The 16,617-nt window shown below is 43.7% G+C and overlaps 1 protein-coding gene across 1 annotated transcript in view; it reads left to right on the top strand.

Moving 5' to 3' along the window:
• SPHKAP (SPHK1 interactor, AKAP domain containing) overlaps positions 1-14,098 on the top strand; it is a 475,388-nt gene extending 461,290 nt beyond the window's left edge. Inside the window, exon 12 of the mRNA XM_073674429.1 lies at positions 8,049-14,098. Within this exon, the coding sequence (XP_073530530.1) occupies positions 8,049-8,192 (144 nt within the window). The 3' untranslated portion in view covers positions 8,193-14,098. The remainder of the gene's footprint in view (positions 1-8,048) is intronic.
• The last annotated feature ends 2,519 nt before the right edge of the window (positions 14,099-16,617 follow it).

The following is a 16,617-nucleotide window of genomic DNA, read 5'->3' as shown; positions in this document are numbered from 1 at the left end:
CTTTGACTTCACTACGGGAACCTGATGCAGATGTGCAGGTAGTTCCAGTGATGACTTCGTCTGGAAGTGGCTTGACTTTGCCTGAGAGAAGCCTGGAAGAAGATAGAGAAATTCCACGAGACACCTGAGCAGTGACCAAGGTGACCTCTGGGCAGTTGCAGTTACTCGAATTGTCAAGCAGGCTATTTTGAGGGGTCGAGTTCCGAGGGACCCCTATTTAAAGGCTGAAGACCAGTTGAGTCTCAGGAAACTAAGTTTAAGGTGCCTCGCCTTTGTAATCCTTGGAAGGACTGTTGATACCTTCATGGCCAGAAGGCCTGTTTGTGTTTTTTTTCCTAAAAGGAATCAGAGGGACTGTTCGAGATACCCTCGAGGCCGGTTGGGCCTGTAGTAGCTGCGGACGGCTCAAGTTGTTTGTTTTGCCCCCTTACTGAATTGGAGGATATTGCAGCTGTGAGAGGGTTGCACACCCTTTGTTGAGAACTGTGCCCAATACCATAAAAGGACGTTGCCCCCCCAAGGGACTGTGTATTTGCCACGTAGGAAGTTCTGTATGATGAAAGGACTGACACCCTGGTCCTAAGGACTGTTGTTGGGGGGAGGTGTGACGGACACCCTGATGCCAGGTCAGGAACTTTGAGGACTGTACCCTTGGACAGGAAGGGCTGCCACTGTGTTGGCCCATGGGCCTCTGTATGGAAATGGACAGTTTATTCCGGGGTCCTTACTAAGAAGGACCGGTGCTGGTAAAGTTATGGAATGTGTCGGTTTTTCCGGTGGCCCTTAACCGAGAAGGGCCGGATGTCCAGTGAGGAGAAGACGTCTAAGGAAGACTTCCATCTGAATGTATTAAAATGTTTGATTTTGTATTAACCCTTGCTTTTAGGTCCTGTATGGTCGAGGATGACCATAATTAAAGTATAGGGGGATGTAAGGGTGGTGAGGATGGCATCTCACCCCTCTTATATTTCTGTTGGTTGAATGTATTTCACATACATGTTACTGCTATGTATTTAATGGTTATTTTATTTCCCTATGGGCTGCAGTGCTGAACGGAGGCCACAAGATGTCACTCTCTTTCATTTCACTCTGGTATAGAGTGTAGGTGAAATCTGCCCAGATAACGATGTCAGGCACAAAAAACAGTTTGAGGGTTAATTAGAAGTACAGCCCATAGTGGGAGGGAGTTTTGTGGATTCTGAGAGAAGGGATCCATTTTAGTCAGTCTAGAAAAGTAAGAGAAAGAGGAGAGACAGATTGTTCCTGGTGTGGAACTACAAGGCTCATGAGGACAAGGATGTAGTTACAGAGGCAGCAGGACGACACAGGAAAGTGGGGAAACCTGCAGAAAAGCTTAGAAGTCCAGGAAGCGTACTGTCCAGCGTGAAAGGGACCTTGGGACAAGGCATCGCCCTGCTGTGGGTACTGAAACAGGGAACACGTCTCTATGAGCGGCCCCTGGGACTGATATAAGCAAGGACACAGGGGATCAGGGCATAGCGATACATGTGGACCCGTATGACTCTACCCCTAAGGAAAATGCAGGCATTTAAGAACTCTCCTTACTACTGTGCCGTACCTGTTGCCAGAAACAAAGTGCAGACTGTAACTCTGAGAATGGAGCCTGAGTACTGTGTGGCAAGTGATGAAGAATGCATAACCTGTTACTCTATGTTCACCTATTTGACTGTGCATAAAAAGAACACTGTTTATAACAGCTGGTTTGGCTTCTTGACTGAGAGGGTTATACAGGACAATTCTGCACCCAGCGCATTAACAGGGATTGTGGAGATCTCAGATCTCAAAGCATCGTTGCACATGCATCCACACAGTACACTACACTGTGTGCAGAATTATTAGGCAAATGAGTATTTTGCTCACATGATACTTTTTATACATGTTGTCCTACTCCAAGCTGCATAGGCTTGAGAGCCAACTACCAATTAAGTAAATCTGGTGATGTGCATCTCTGTAATGAGGAGGGGTGTTGACTAATGACATCAACACCCTATATAAGGTGTGCTTAATTATTAGGCAACTTCCTTTCCTTTGGCAAAATGGGTCAGAAGAGAGATTTGACGGGCTCTGAAAAGTCCAAAATTGTGAGATGTCTTGCAGAGGGGTGCAGCAGTCTTGAAATTTCCAAACTTTTGAAGCGTGATCACCGAATAATCAAGCATTTCATGGCAAATAGCCAACAGGGTCGCAAGAAGCGTGTTAGCCAAAAAAGGCGCAAAATAACTGCCCATGAGTTGAGGAAAATCAAGCGTGAAGCTGCCAAGATGCCATTCGCCACCAGTTTTGCCATATTTCAGAGCTGCAACGTTACTGGAGTATCAAAAAGCACAAGGTGTGCGATACTCAGGGACATGGCCAAGGTAAGGAAGGCTGAAAAACGACCACCTTTGAACAAGAAACATAAGATAAAACGTCAAGAGTGGGCCAAGAAATATCTTAAGACTGATTTTTCAAAGGTTTTATGGACTGAAGAAATGAGAGTGACTCTTGATGGGCCAGATGGATGGGCCAGAGGCTGGATCAGTAAAGGGCAGAGAGCTCCACTCTGACTCAGACGCCAGCAAGGTGGGGGTGGGATACTGGTATAGGCTGGTATAATCAAAGATGAACTTGTGGGACCTTTTCGGGTTGAGGATGGAGTGAAGCTCAACTCCCAGACCCACTGCCACTTTCTGGAAGACAACTTCTTCAAGTAGTGGTACAGGAAGAAGTTGGTGTCGTTCAAAAAAACATGATTTAAATGCAGGACAATTCTCCATCACATGCATCCAACTACTCCACAGCGTGGCTGGCCAGTAAAGGTCTAAAAGAAGAAAAAATAATGACATGGCCCCCTTGTTCACCTGATCTGAACCCCATAGAGAACCTGTGGTCCATCATAAAATGTGAGATCTACAGGGAGGGAAAACAGTACACCTCTCGGGACAGTGTCTGGGAGGCTGTGGTGGCTGCTGCACGCAATGTTGATCGAAAACAGATCAAGCAACTGACAGAATCTATGGATGGAAGGCTGTTGAGTGTCATAAAGAAAGGTGGCTATATTCATCACTAATTTTTTTGGTGTTTGTTTTTGCATGTCAGAAATGTTTATTTCTAAATTTTGTGCACTGATATTGGTTTACCTGGTGAAAATAAACAAGTGAGATGGGATTATATTTGGTTTTTATTAAGTTGCCTAATAATTCTGCACAGTAATAGTTACCTGCACAAACAGATATCCTCCTAAGATAGCCAAATCTAAAAAAAAAAAACACTCCAACTACCAAAAATATTAAGCTTGGATATTTTTGAGTCTTTTGGGTTGATTGAGAACATAGTTATTGATCAATAATAAAAATAATCCTCTAAAATACAACTTGCCTAATAATTCTGCACACAGTGTATTTCCTGTAGCGGGCCGGGGTGTCAAAGAAGCAATGCTCGCCCATGACTGCTACCCTGAGCCCCGTTACATTTGGCATAGTCGGCAGGATGTGAGTTCCTCGCATGAAGAGAGTGGGTTAGAGAAGACCCGTGGCACAGATGAGAGGGCGCCTGAATACATGCGGCCCAAGATGGCGGCCAGAAGCATGGACTCCAAGATGGCAACGGCGGCGGTGAAGAGAAGAAGAAAGACCGCCTATCATGAGCGTGGATGGCGCCCGAGAGCACGAAAATGTGTCCAGCTCCCAAGGGTTTCGGCCAGAAGAAGGATGTGCCCTGCAGCTAGGATCCAGCCCGGAGTGGGAGGTGCATACCTAAGGAGGGCGCGGCGCAGTGCAAGGAGCTGCCGTCGAGTGGAAGATGGCGAATGCAGGAGGCGTGGCCGAAAGCAGAGTTTCAGGGAGTGGTGTGATGCAGCAGACGTGTATGAAGTCCGGCCCAGGAAGAGGCAAGCCAAGGGCCACCGGAAATGTATGGTGAGTGAGAGGCCAGCGCCATTTGCCCTGCAGCTTCTGGAGAGAGAGGAGCTGAGGAAAACAGTAGTCGTGATGGCACACAGTGACCGCGAGGCAAGAGCACAGTCTACATGGCTAATGAGCATTGGTGGTGATGATGAGGAGGTTGAGGACATGAACGGTGAGAGTCAATATTAGGACCCGTATGCAGTGGGCGAGTACTGGCAGGGGTTTGGAGTCTTTTGCCTGCCCTGGGGCCCAGATTACCATGATCAAGAAGTTCCAGAGATGCCACCATCACCAATTTTCGTGGTTCAGCCTGAAGGGAGAAACTCAATGTACATCGCTCGGGGGACCAGAGAGTACGTGATACCTCCAGAGTACCAAGAAGAAGCAGAGCCCACAGCAGAAGGTATGCAAGCCTCAGCTCCATCCCGTCCAGTAAGGCCAGACACAATCCAGCAACTATTACATTGTGCTCAGTTGTCAACCCAAAGGAGCTGTGGTGAATTCCTCAGAAACATTGAGCAGTGGTATGCCGAGGGAATGAAGATGATTGAGGAGCTCCGGGAAGGATTTTGGGCTTTGACTTCACTACGGGAACCTGATGCAGATGTGCAGGTAGTTCCAGTGATGACTTCGTCTGGAAGTGGCTTGACTTTGCCTGAGAGAAGCCTGGAAGAAGATAGAGAAATTCCACGAGACACCTGAGCAGTGACCAAGGTGACCTCTGGGCAGTTGCAGTTACTCGAATTGTCAAGCAGGCTATTTTGAGGGGTCGAGTTCCGAGGGACCCCTATTTAAAGGCTGAAGACCAGTTGAGTCTCAGGAAACTAAGTTTAAGGCGCCTCGCCTTTGTAATCCTTGGAAGAACTGTTGATACCTTCATGGCCAGAAGGCCTGTGTGTGTTTTTTTTCCTAAAAGGAATCAGAGGGAGATACCCTCAAGGCCGGTTGGGCCTGTAGTAGCTGCGGACAGCTCAAGTTGTTTGTTTTGCCCCCTTACTGGATTGGAGGATATTGCAGCTGTGAGAGGGTTGCACACCCTTTGTTGAGAACTGTGCCCAATACCATAAAAGGACGTTGCCCCCCCCAAGGGACTGTGTATTTGCCACGTAGGAAGTTCTGTATGATGAAAGGACTGACACCCTGGTCCTAAGGACTGTTGTTGGGGGGAGGTGTGACGGACACCCTGATGCCAGGTCAGGAACTTTGAGGACTGTACCCTTGGACAGGAAGGGCTGCCACTGTGTTGGCCCATGGGCCTCTGTATGGACATGGACACTTTATTCCGGGGTCCTTACTAAGAAGGACCGGTGCTGGTAAAGTTATGGAATGTGTTGGTTTTTCTGGTGGCCCTTAACCTAGAAGGGCCGGATGTCCAGTGAGGAGAAGACGTCTAAGGAAGACTTCCATCTAAATGTATTAAAATGTTTGATTTTGTATTAACCCTTGCTTTTAGGTCCTGTATGGTCGAGGATGACCATAATTAAAGTATAGGGGGATGTAAGGGTGGTGAGGATGGCATGTCACTCCTCTGATATTTCTGTTGGTTGAATGTATTTTACATGCATGTTACTGCTATGTATTTAATGGTTATTTCCCTATGGGCTACAGTGTTGACCGGAGGCCACAAGATGTCACTCTCTTTCTTTTCACTCTAGTATAGAGTGTATGTGAAATCTGCCCAGATACAGACATCAGGCACAAAGATAGTTTGAGGGTTAATTAGAAGTACAGCCCATAGTAGGAGGGAGTTTTCTGGATTCTGAGAGAAGGGATCCATTTTAGTCAGTCTAGAAAAGTAAGAGAAAGGGGAAAGACAGATTGTTCCTGGTGTGGAACTACAAGGCTCATGAGGACAAGGATCTAGTTACAGAGGCAGCAGGACGACACAGGCAAGTGGGGAAACCTGCAGAAAAGCTTAGAAGTCCAGGAAGTGTACTGTCTAGCGAGAAAGGGGACCTTGGGATGAGCTAGCACCCTGCTGTGGGTACTGAAGCGTACTGTCCAGCGTGAAAGGGACCTTGGGACAAGGCATCGCCCTGCTGTGGGTACTGAAACAGGGAACACGTCTCTATGAGCGGCCCCTGGGACTGATATAAGCAAGGACACAGGGGATCAGGACCCATATGACTCTACCCCTAAGAAAATGCAGGCATTTAAGATCTCTCCTCACTACTGTGCAGTACCTGTTGCCAGAAACAAAGTGCAGACTGTAACTCTGAGAATGGAGCCTGAGTACTGTGTGGCAAGTGATGAAGAATGCATAACCTGTTACTCTATGTTCACCTGTTTGACTGTGCATAAAAAGAACACTATTTATAACAGCTAGTTTGGCTTCTTGACTGAGAGGGTTAAATGGGACAGTTCTGCACCCAGCGCATTAACAGGGATTGTGGTGATCTCAGATCTCAAAGCATCGTTGCAAATGCAGCCACACAGTACACTATTTCCTGTAGCGGGCCGGGGTGTCAAAGAAGCGATGTTCGCCCATGACTGCCACCCTGAGCCCCGTTACACCTCTTCTTTTATCACAAGGGATGGGCGGACCAGCAACAAGTGAGAAAATAGCTGAAAATACTTTCAGGAAGAAAACAAACTGCTGTGAATTTACTGTTAAAATTAGATATTACATGCAACGTACTGAGCTGTAAATCCAGGAGGTTATTATAAAAAAAATATTGTATACTTGGCTAGGAAGAAAATTAATTTATAAGCTATGTGCACCACAGAAACCAATTTTTTGATGGATTTAATACATCTTAAAGTGTTTTTCCAATTTATATTGTATATTAAGGCCTCAGGTCAAAAATAGTTTAATATTCCTACAGCGCCACCACAAGGGAAATGAAGCATTACACAGAGCACATGCGAATCAATGAGCTGCCTATGTAAGGCCACATGCACACGTTGAGTATTTGTTGAGTTTTTCTTACCTCAGTATTTGTAAGCCAAAACTAGGAGTTTGTAAAAAATGCAGAAGTGGTGACGTGTTTCTCTGATTGTTCCAGTCCTGATTTTGGCTTACAAATACTGAGGTAAAATACTGACCAAATACTGAACGTGTGCACGAGGCCTAATACAGGACAGGAGAAGTCCTCCACAGCGCAATAGGCTCTTTGTAACCGCTCTTCACGTTTGCCAAAAAAAATGAGAATTCTGAACAGAAGTACCATTCTAAAAATTTAGAATTTACCAACAAATATCTAGTTTTATAAACTTGAGAACCTAATTTAATGGAGTTTATCGACTTTGCATAACTTCTTAGTAACAGAATTGATGATGCTGTTGAATACATGAGTCCTTAGACTGGTAAAAGGCTAGATGTGATCGAACCTGCAAAGATCCAAATTCGGCAAATCTCTCGAATTTATGAGGGAAATTTGATTTCCATCGAAGTTATTCGATGCAAATTGAATGTTCCTTAATATGCTCTGGAGTTCAGAGCATAATAAACGTAGGATGTAAAAAAAAAAAAGATTAAAAGGGTTGTCCACTACTAGGACAACCAATTCTCATTCCACATGTTTGGTCCTGTTAGGATAAAAACACTTATACTCACCTCCCGTACCAGCGCCATTTCAGCGGTGTCGGCACTCACTCTCCCCGGGGCTCAGGTGATGTTGCTATGTCATGTGAGTCCTGTGCCCAATCAGCGCTGGCATCACTGTCCCCACCTTCAGACAAATCGAACATCAAGAGGAGGTCAGAGCAGCCGCAGCCCCGGCTTCCTGTTGATGTTCAATATATCCAAAGGTGGGGAAAGTGAAGCCGGTGCTGACTGGGTGCAGGGCTCGTGATGTCACAACATCACATGAGCCCTTGGAATGTGAGCGCCAACACTGGTTTGTATTTTAACAGGGCCAAACATGAAGAATGAGAAGGGGTTGTCCTAGTAGTGGACAACCCTTTTAATACTCCCCTCACCGCTAACCGATCCCGCCATCTATGCCGCCCGCTGACCAGGTCCTCAGTGCCGCTTCTTTTTGTCTCCCCCTTTTACCATCTCCATGATGTCCTGATTTTTAATTTCAATAAGAGTTTTTGTTTTTATTCACACTGAAAATAAAGTGCTGGATTTACACTAATGTTTCAAATAAACATTATTGAATATACAATCATTTCAATAAATCTTGTTTTTCTATTAAGTTCCTGGAGGTCATACAGCTCGTCCAAGCAAAGTCCTGGAAAGTTGGGGATATATTCAGCGCCCTCATTCTTCACTGCAAGGTCCGGGAGCAGAGGAGAGAGGCTACACCAAGCTTTTTTGACTGGCTCCTAGAACTGGGATAGGATCCATCACAGCGACTTCGAGGACAGTCATGAGGTTCACCACGGTCTGAACCCACCAGCCTATGTTACAACGCAAACAGACTCCATTTTATTTTATACCGGTATTGGGAGGAGATCGACAGATTGTAAATTTAGAATGTAATAGATACAGTTTTTTTAGGCATGTCGGCCATGCTTAATATTTTTCTAGTATACATATATAATTATGTATGTATATGTATATATATCAGGTGGAACATGTTTAGTGCAGAGTTTAGTTGGACTGTGTGAGTATTTTGTAAGGTCTATAGTACATGAACTATGAACGAGGTATATAGTATATATTGGTACAGTCCCGGAACTGAGAAAGCACACTATTGTGGATGGATGTGACAAATGTGGTAACTTATGTTATAGCACAAAACAAAATCCTTTCCTCCTTTGTATTTTACATTATTGAAAAGGCTGTGTACCAGATCAGATCGATGTGTCCATAAAAGCACGTGTTAGGTATCTGCAGCCTAGAAATGCATTCTCTTGAATTTATCTTCTTAAGTCTCCCAGCAGGATTTCACTCTCCAAATGATTATTATGTTCATGTAGCTCTTTCATAGAGAAGTCCAGAAATACCTTTACTCGGGCAGTCTGTTCCTCCGCTACTGAGAAATCAGCGTTTGAATCGATATGCAAATGAGGCTGAAGAACTATTGTGGATCTGAAGCCTTTGTCACTCCAGCTCTATTCCCCTCCTGCTTGACTGACAGCCTCTAGGCTGTGTGACTTCAGGCATAGGAGCCATCAGTCAAGGAGGAGGAGGCGGGGAATAGAGCTGGACACGAGTACAATTGAACACTGGGAGCCAGCGTGCTGCATGATCTGTGAGCTGGCTGTCTGCATGACAGCCGGTTCAGAGAACTGCCGACTCCCAGTCCGGGGGGTGGCAGAATGCAGACCCTGGGAGAGACACTTCGGATCTCCGCTTTAGGCAGCCCGACTGCGCCCCCCTGCCGGCTGCACCCAGGGCACATGCCCCACCTCACCCCGCTAGATACGCCTAGGGTCAGACGGGCGTATAACTCGGAAGAGGATCACAACGCAATGCTCGGACTGGCCATCAGCTCTCCTGACCCAAGCTTGACAGCTGCATAGAAATACAAGCTGTCACACTCGGGTCGGGAGAGCCGACGGCTGCGTCCGAGCATTGCGTTGACATCCTCATCCGAGTTATACAGCCATTTGACTCTTCCCATACACACTCAGTGCTAGTAGTGTCAGAAGAGGCAGCTACACCACCCAAATGGTAAGGCCTAGTTGTTGACTTATTCATACATTTTCAGAAGAAACAACAAAGGAACAGCAAAATGCAGAATACAGGAAACAATGCAAAAAAAAGAGTAAATTTGATCCAGAATTGGTATTTTATAGGTAAAACAATAGTTTCCTAAAAGTGACAAGTTAGCGATGACCCCGGTCCTATTTCATGTTTTTGTTATGTATAAAACAATAAAGCTGAGCTATGATAATATTGTTATTGGTCAAGGGCATATAGACATGGGCACTTAACTTTTTTTGTGTAGGATTATGATGGTTTTCGTAGAAAAAAAATATCCTGTGGTACAAAAAAACCTTCACTCCAGACACTACTTCTAGATATGTGAGGTCTTGTGTTGTCATTGAAAACAAGTGTTGATTATTGGGAATCGTTTGAGTGATTGACAATGTGAACGTCATGTGTAGTACTATGTCCTAAAATGATGAGGACGTCTCTGTAGATATACTGCCATGTGTAACCGATACTCCTCCGCTGCGCATAGCGCGACCGAGGCAGCAGATGTGACAATTCATCAATGATACGTAGAACAGTTTATCATTAGCTCTTTCCTGTAATTGGATTTGTAAACTTTATAAATTGTGTTGCTAATAATTGTATAACCCATCTTCAGATGTGATATAAGAGAACTATATATTATCTTCACTTATATATTTAAATTGTTCCAGACGTCATCTGGTACCGTTTTGCCTTCTTCTTAATAAGCCATATTTTCTTCTTCTAAACCAGCAGGAAATTTTAGAAAAAAAGAGAACTGTTTTTACAGTATATATTACCTTCAGGTATGAGGGAACTCATATTGGGAAATAGACCAGAGGGGTTAATGGGGTTGTCTCATCTTTATTAATAGGTAGACTGGCAAAATGCTTGTAAGGCTACGTTCCCACAATGAGTATTTTGGTGAGTTTTGATGTTGCAGATTAGCTAAATTAAGTTACTTGTGGGTTTTTTTTTTCATGTTTTTTGACATTGGGCTTTTTGTCTCTTTTTGGTATGTCATGTTTCAAATAAAGCTGCTTTGTTTTTGATACTTCCTGGTATTTGGCTTTGACAAAACTTTATTGATACAGTCACGTGTGGATGATATGAATTTTTTTAGTGCGCTTCTGCAATGGAAAGCACTAAAACTGTGCATTTTTTACCTGTGGCTTTTCTGCATCAGATGCAAGTCTATGGGGAAAATCCACAGATAAAACTCCGTATACCCGCAAGTGAAATTGATAGATCAAATTAAACTGCATTAAAAAAAGCACAGTGGGCATGAGATTTCTATAAATCCCATCCACTTGGCTGGAACTGTAAAACGCTAAGTTTTTTGCTCATTGTTAAAAACTCATCATGGGAACTTAACCTAAAAACAAGCAACTTTGTAACTTACCTCTAATTATCCTGTTCTCCAGGATGGAGGGATTTTAATTCTATTGCGTACAACTCGTTGCCTAGATTATCAGCCATCCTGCCGTCTCAGAGTGGCCGGTTACCTAGCCAAGAAGTGGGTGCCGCTTGCAGGCTATGCTTTAGAGCAGCTGTCCCCAACCTTTCTTACCTGGAGAGCCACATTCAACTCTGAGAGATAGTCTCGAGCCACATCCAGTGCCCCACTTCCCAGTAGTCAATCTCAGAGCTCACCAGTAACGGTACGATGACAGCCATAGCTTTTCCACAGAGACCTTGTGCCCCTCTCCCGTATAGGTTGTATAATTATAAGGGTTCCCACTTTACCCTTATTCGGTATTTTTGTATCAAGCACACTCACCACACTATTCCATCAAGCTACAAGCTCTTAGACCTGGTGGTAATGCACCAAGCTATCAGACAGTCACGATCTACACTTCTTGGGCCCACAAGCCACATGTAGCTCCTGAGCCACAGGTTGGCTAGCCCTGCTTTAGAGGATGCAAGTGCTGCTTTGAAGCTGGCCGGATTCTCAGGTCCCCTTTTCTTCTTCAATGCTGCAGAGGCAAAACTGCCTCTGCTACCAGCATGGGAGAGCGCACAGCTCAACCCAGCCACGTGACTATGACACTGGTCCGAACTGTCAATCTTCAAGTAGGAAAGCAGAGGAGCGGTGCCCTGCCGAACATTGAAGAGGAGGCAAACCCTTTAATGTTGCAACCTAAAACTCCTAGTTACAAAGCACAACAGGTTAAAGCACATCTCCATCTCCAACCAAATAATGAAATGTAAGTGTGCTAGTAAATGTTTCTTTCTGTACTTCGTATACGGGCATGGTGTTACATTCATAGTGTTCCATTCTAGATTTAACGGAGCCCATCAGATAACATCCCCGCTCTGCTCCACTGGCTCTATGTCATAGTTGCATATGGTGCTTCATGTGGAAACTTGTCGTAGCCATAGGTCTTCTTTTCCTACTCGGATTGGCACAGATAAGAAAGGTATCCATAAACTATAAATATTCTGGGGGTTCCAGGCAGTTTATGGGTTTAAAATATACAAAGAACATGTTTCCAAATATCCTACTGTAGAATTATGACTATTCTGGACCTGCACCTATTACCCTACATAGATACTAAGTACACAGGGCAGCTCTCAATTTGGAGGACAATTCATCCATATATTACATGGACAACCCATTTATTTAAATGAGAACTATGTAATGCTTCATTAGGGCATGTGCACATGATGTGTTTATGACAACAATGCACCTACTGAGGTTTTCCTAGGTAAAGCCATTTGAGGAAAAAGCTGGGGTCTTGATCCTGAAGCGCTTTCGCTGTCATTTTTGTGGAAGGTGTTTTTTTTCTCTTATTTAAACTACAACTAGGAAGTGGCTTCTGAGCGGAAACCGACCAAAGGATGAACATTTGCTTCTTTTAACTGCTTTATGGTTTCCGACACTGAAGCAGGTAAAAGAAGTAACAAAAGACTGAACATGTGCACAGCAATGCTGTTTTTTCATTGAGGTGCACTATGCTCATTTTTTTGTGGTAGTTTTGCAATGCTTTTTCAGGGGGATTCCAGAGATCAGAGTGCGGTGTTATTTCCATGGACAAACAGAATGGAGAAGATGGAGACATTTTTTTTTCCATCTTCTCCGCATCCGAGAAAATCAGATCACACTATGATCAAGCTCTGGTGGTGTGACCCTTGCCTTAGGACAGGTTATTAATACCAGATCTGATTATTGAAGGGGCAACGAAACACAACAAAAGGCACATAATTATACATTGTTTAGTGACCACTGGCCTTGAATATCTATAATCGTTGACTTATCAGAAACAAACATGCACAGAAGGCCCACATCCAGATCTTTAACCCAGGTTCACATTTGTACGTCTGCAGATGTACAAATGTGAACCTGGGCTAAAGATCTGGATGTTAATTTGCCTCCGTCTTACCCATTTGAGTCCATAAGTAAAGTGCCATATACGTCGGAATAGTTTTTTTTGCAATTCAGGTGTATGCATCCAACAGAAAGCACTGTACAAATGTGAGCTTCATGCACAGTTGTGGCTGCAGTAGGGGCTTGGAATAAATAGCGGAAAAACAATTCTAGATAAAAGTGTTATATCTATTTAAAATATCGTATATACCACCAATTCATCAAAGCGATTACGCCAGAATTTTGAAGTAAATCTCTTTGACAAGTAGCAAAATTTTTGAACAATGGCGAGTTGCATAAAAAGTTAGCATCTTTTTAGTTTTTTTCAGTTTTGCCCAGCTCTACCAAAATGGGTGGCAAGGGGCAGAAGGGGGGCATGATACCACAGATCACCTTTGATTGGAGTAAGATTTGTGGCGAGTCGCACAGAGCTGCACGGCCACTTGTTAGACGCACCAGATTCATTAATTAAGAGGCATGAGCCTCTTAATGAATCAGGGGCATCTGACTCCCGACATGCTTTCTCATCAAGACTATCATTGTTCATGCCGGTGTTGATGAATCGGGGCCATTGTGTGATAATTTGATAAATTTGGATAAAATAATAGAATGCCAAGAAATAGCAAAAGTAACTTAAACATTTCTCTAACAATGAATTCCCCCCTATGTCTAAATAGGCTGATATATGGATGTGTGTAAAAGTATTGAACGCTTTGTATAAACCTGTTTGTATAATGTATAGAACCCATTTTCTGTTCAGCAAACTGAAAAGATGGAAGACCAAAGATCCACAAACCTGGTCACATAATACTATATACTCCTGATACACATTTGTCAAACATCTGAACTCTGATCTGGCAGCTAAAGGTTATTATTAGTGATGAGCGAGTATGTTCTGTTAACCCTTTCGGCGAGCATGCTCGGGTGCTCGCCAAGTATCTTCAGAGTGCTCGAGTGTTATGTTTTCGTCACCCTGTGCTCATGATTTGGACTGTTTGACAGCTGTAATACATATGAGGAATGCCTAAGAAACAGGCATTTCTCACATGTATTAAAACATAACACCCAAGCACACTGAAGATACTCGGAAATCTCGAGTAACGAGCATGCTCGCTCATCACTAGTTATTATTAATTATTATTATTATTTGTGTCCATTTCACAGAAAACTGGATCTGATTCTTCATGGTTTTGCTGACTCCCTTCAGAGTGCTGTTGATGATGCTAAAGTAATAAATAAATGTTGTGTAACTAATATGTGTGTATGACTTTATAATCCGGTTGCCGGGACTGCATAGAACATATTACATATGGTGTGTGCACTGGAGCACTGGAATTTGTTAGGAACACAAATGTTTCTTGTTAACTGGCTAAAATTTTTAGGAAGTGGAAAGTTTGCAGATTTTCCATAGGGACACACTATCGAGCAATGCAATTGCAGAGGCACATTTCAGCAAAAGCCCAGTCTTCATACAAAAGTGCCATACAAAACTGTTTGAAAGAGACAAATGATGACATCATTAATTGGGTTTTCTGGGAATAAGTTTCTTAGGCACTAGGCTATAGTAGTAAAAAGAACTGTTCCCCTCTGCTGCACCAGCGACGCCTCTCTGAGCTGCTCTGGTATTAGTCTGCAGTGGTGATGTCCTTCTACTAGCGCATGTGACTGCTGCAACCAATCACTGATCTTAACTCAGACGGTGAGTAATAGCTCTTTTCACTATTTCAACCTAGTGCAAGCCGACAGGCTGAAGAAACTTATTACTAGAAAATAATGTTTAAAAGGGCTATTATATATTTTTTACTATGATCCTAAAAACTAACAAGTAGCAAGTTGCTAACAGAGGCAACTACCTGCCTGTTCTATCCGGCATTGGCTCAGAGTGGTCACCGACCTCTCCTGCCGGCGATTTAGCTGCTCCACGTCAAGAAAGCAGTTCTTCATCAGGACTGCTCTATCAACGGGGCACGAGTTCCAACGTCATGCTGATTGACAGCCGGCTCCCCGCAGTTAAGCAGCAGGGAGCTGACTGTCAATCAGCATGGCGTTGTTAGTCACACCTCATCAACAGTGCAGAGTAGAAGAAGAGCTGCTCTTATGACATGATATCAGCGAAATCCACTGAATCCATGACTGCTGTGTGCCAGCAGAGATCGGCACCAGGCACAACAGGCAGGTAGTTATCAATTACCTAACTGTTAGCTCTTAGGCACAGAGTAAAAAAAAACGTAAATAAATAGTCCTGGACAACCCCTTTAAAAGTGTATTCCAATTTTGTACATAACCATATGCCATAAATGTATAATACATGAGGTCCGACCAATGGGAGCTGCTATTAGTGGCGAAGTGGTCGGAATTCCAATACAAATGAATGGCATCCCCGACCACCACTCCATTGACAGCGATCGTGTCAGGGTCCCATTGGCGGACCTGCATCTAATATACAGTAATGGCTAATCGTGTGGATATGCCATAGAGCTACATGATGGCAGTGCCCATTTTACATAGTGAATTTCATATGTCCTAGCGTCTATTGCCACACTGGCTCGATAGCCAAGTTGACTTAGCATAAGATGTTTCTTCCATCTAGACACCAGATATTAGGCTACATGGCACCACAGGTCATATTCAGCTGTTAAGGTGCTTGGAAAATTTACATTCAGTACAAGGAATATCGAATCTAAAAGCCTTGGGTCATGCCATCCAATATAACCAGCACTTGATCAGGGCAAACCTCATCATGGAGCAGCAAAATAATCCATAATTGATGAAGTAGTCTGCATGCTATTCTTAGACGGGCCAGCACAATTACGAGACCTCAAACTTATGGCACTCTTGCAGGATGAAGCTCAATATAAAGTTAAGTAGTGTAGTACCATCTAGCCCTTCCCTAAAACTACAGAAGCCATGAGTGGAAATTTCCACAAATACTGTATCTTCAAAAACTGGCAACCAGAATACCAAGGAGTATTTGAAGCAAATTAAGAATTTTTTGGTGATTGTAAACATAACGTAATGTAGTGACAATGTACTGACTATTATTTCAATGGCAACTTGTCAAAAATAATTCATCATTCTTCCCTGCCAACCAGGACATAAAGGCTTGGATTTTTTTTCCCCATTTTTATTCCTTGTTTACTGCTGATGTTTGGTAAGAATACAGTGAGTCTGCATCAGGAAGTCTTACGCAGGTTCTTCTGTATGCAAAATGAAGCAAAATTCTGCCATAATTTTTTCTTTTTTACAATCCAAATCCAAACAACATGCAAATATACAGCTGAGGATGCTATGGGTGAAATGTAAAAGCAAGAAAACACAAGATACACCAGCAAACTAACAAGAGAGTGGCCAGCTCACCCACACAGCCTGCAATCCTCTGGAGCACGGAGCAGAGTCACTGCCGAAGACGGGCAACACGTAAGGAGGTGGAGGTAGATCCAGCATCACGGAGTTATTTGTTCATTTTAAAATAATGCTATAAACCCAAATGATATCCATGTAAGGAGTACACCAACACCTTCTGGTGCCTGTAGAACCTTTATGCATGGATGGATTATGGTTTTATCTCAGGGTAGCTGCTGGATCGACCTCCTCCTGCTTACAGCTGCAAGCACAAGAGGAGTATTTCTTGAGCCTTTGATGTTGCAGATTTTCTGCAGCATTTCTTGCACTTATTAGGCACATTAGGCTACTTGCATTTTTTTACATTCCTTTATGATCACATTTTTTGGCACTGCGTTTTTTGTCTCTTGTTGGTATGTCATGGGGCTCTG

The sequence above is a fragment of the Phyllobates terribilis genome, unplaced genomic scaffold (genome assembly GCF_046119375.1).
Source record: "Phyllobates terribilis strain yellow unplaced genomic scaffold, ASM4611937v1 Scaffold_3__8_contigs__length_932513732, whole genome shotgun sequence".
NCBI lineage: Eukaryota > Metazoa > Chordata > Amphibia > Anura > Dendrobatidae > Phyllobates > Phyllobates terribilis.
This window is presented reverse-complemented; position numbering and strand designations above follow the sequence as displayed.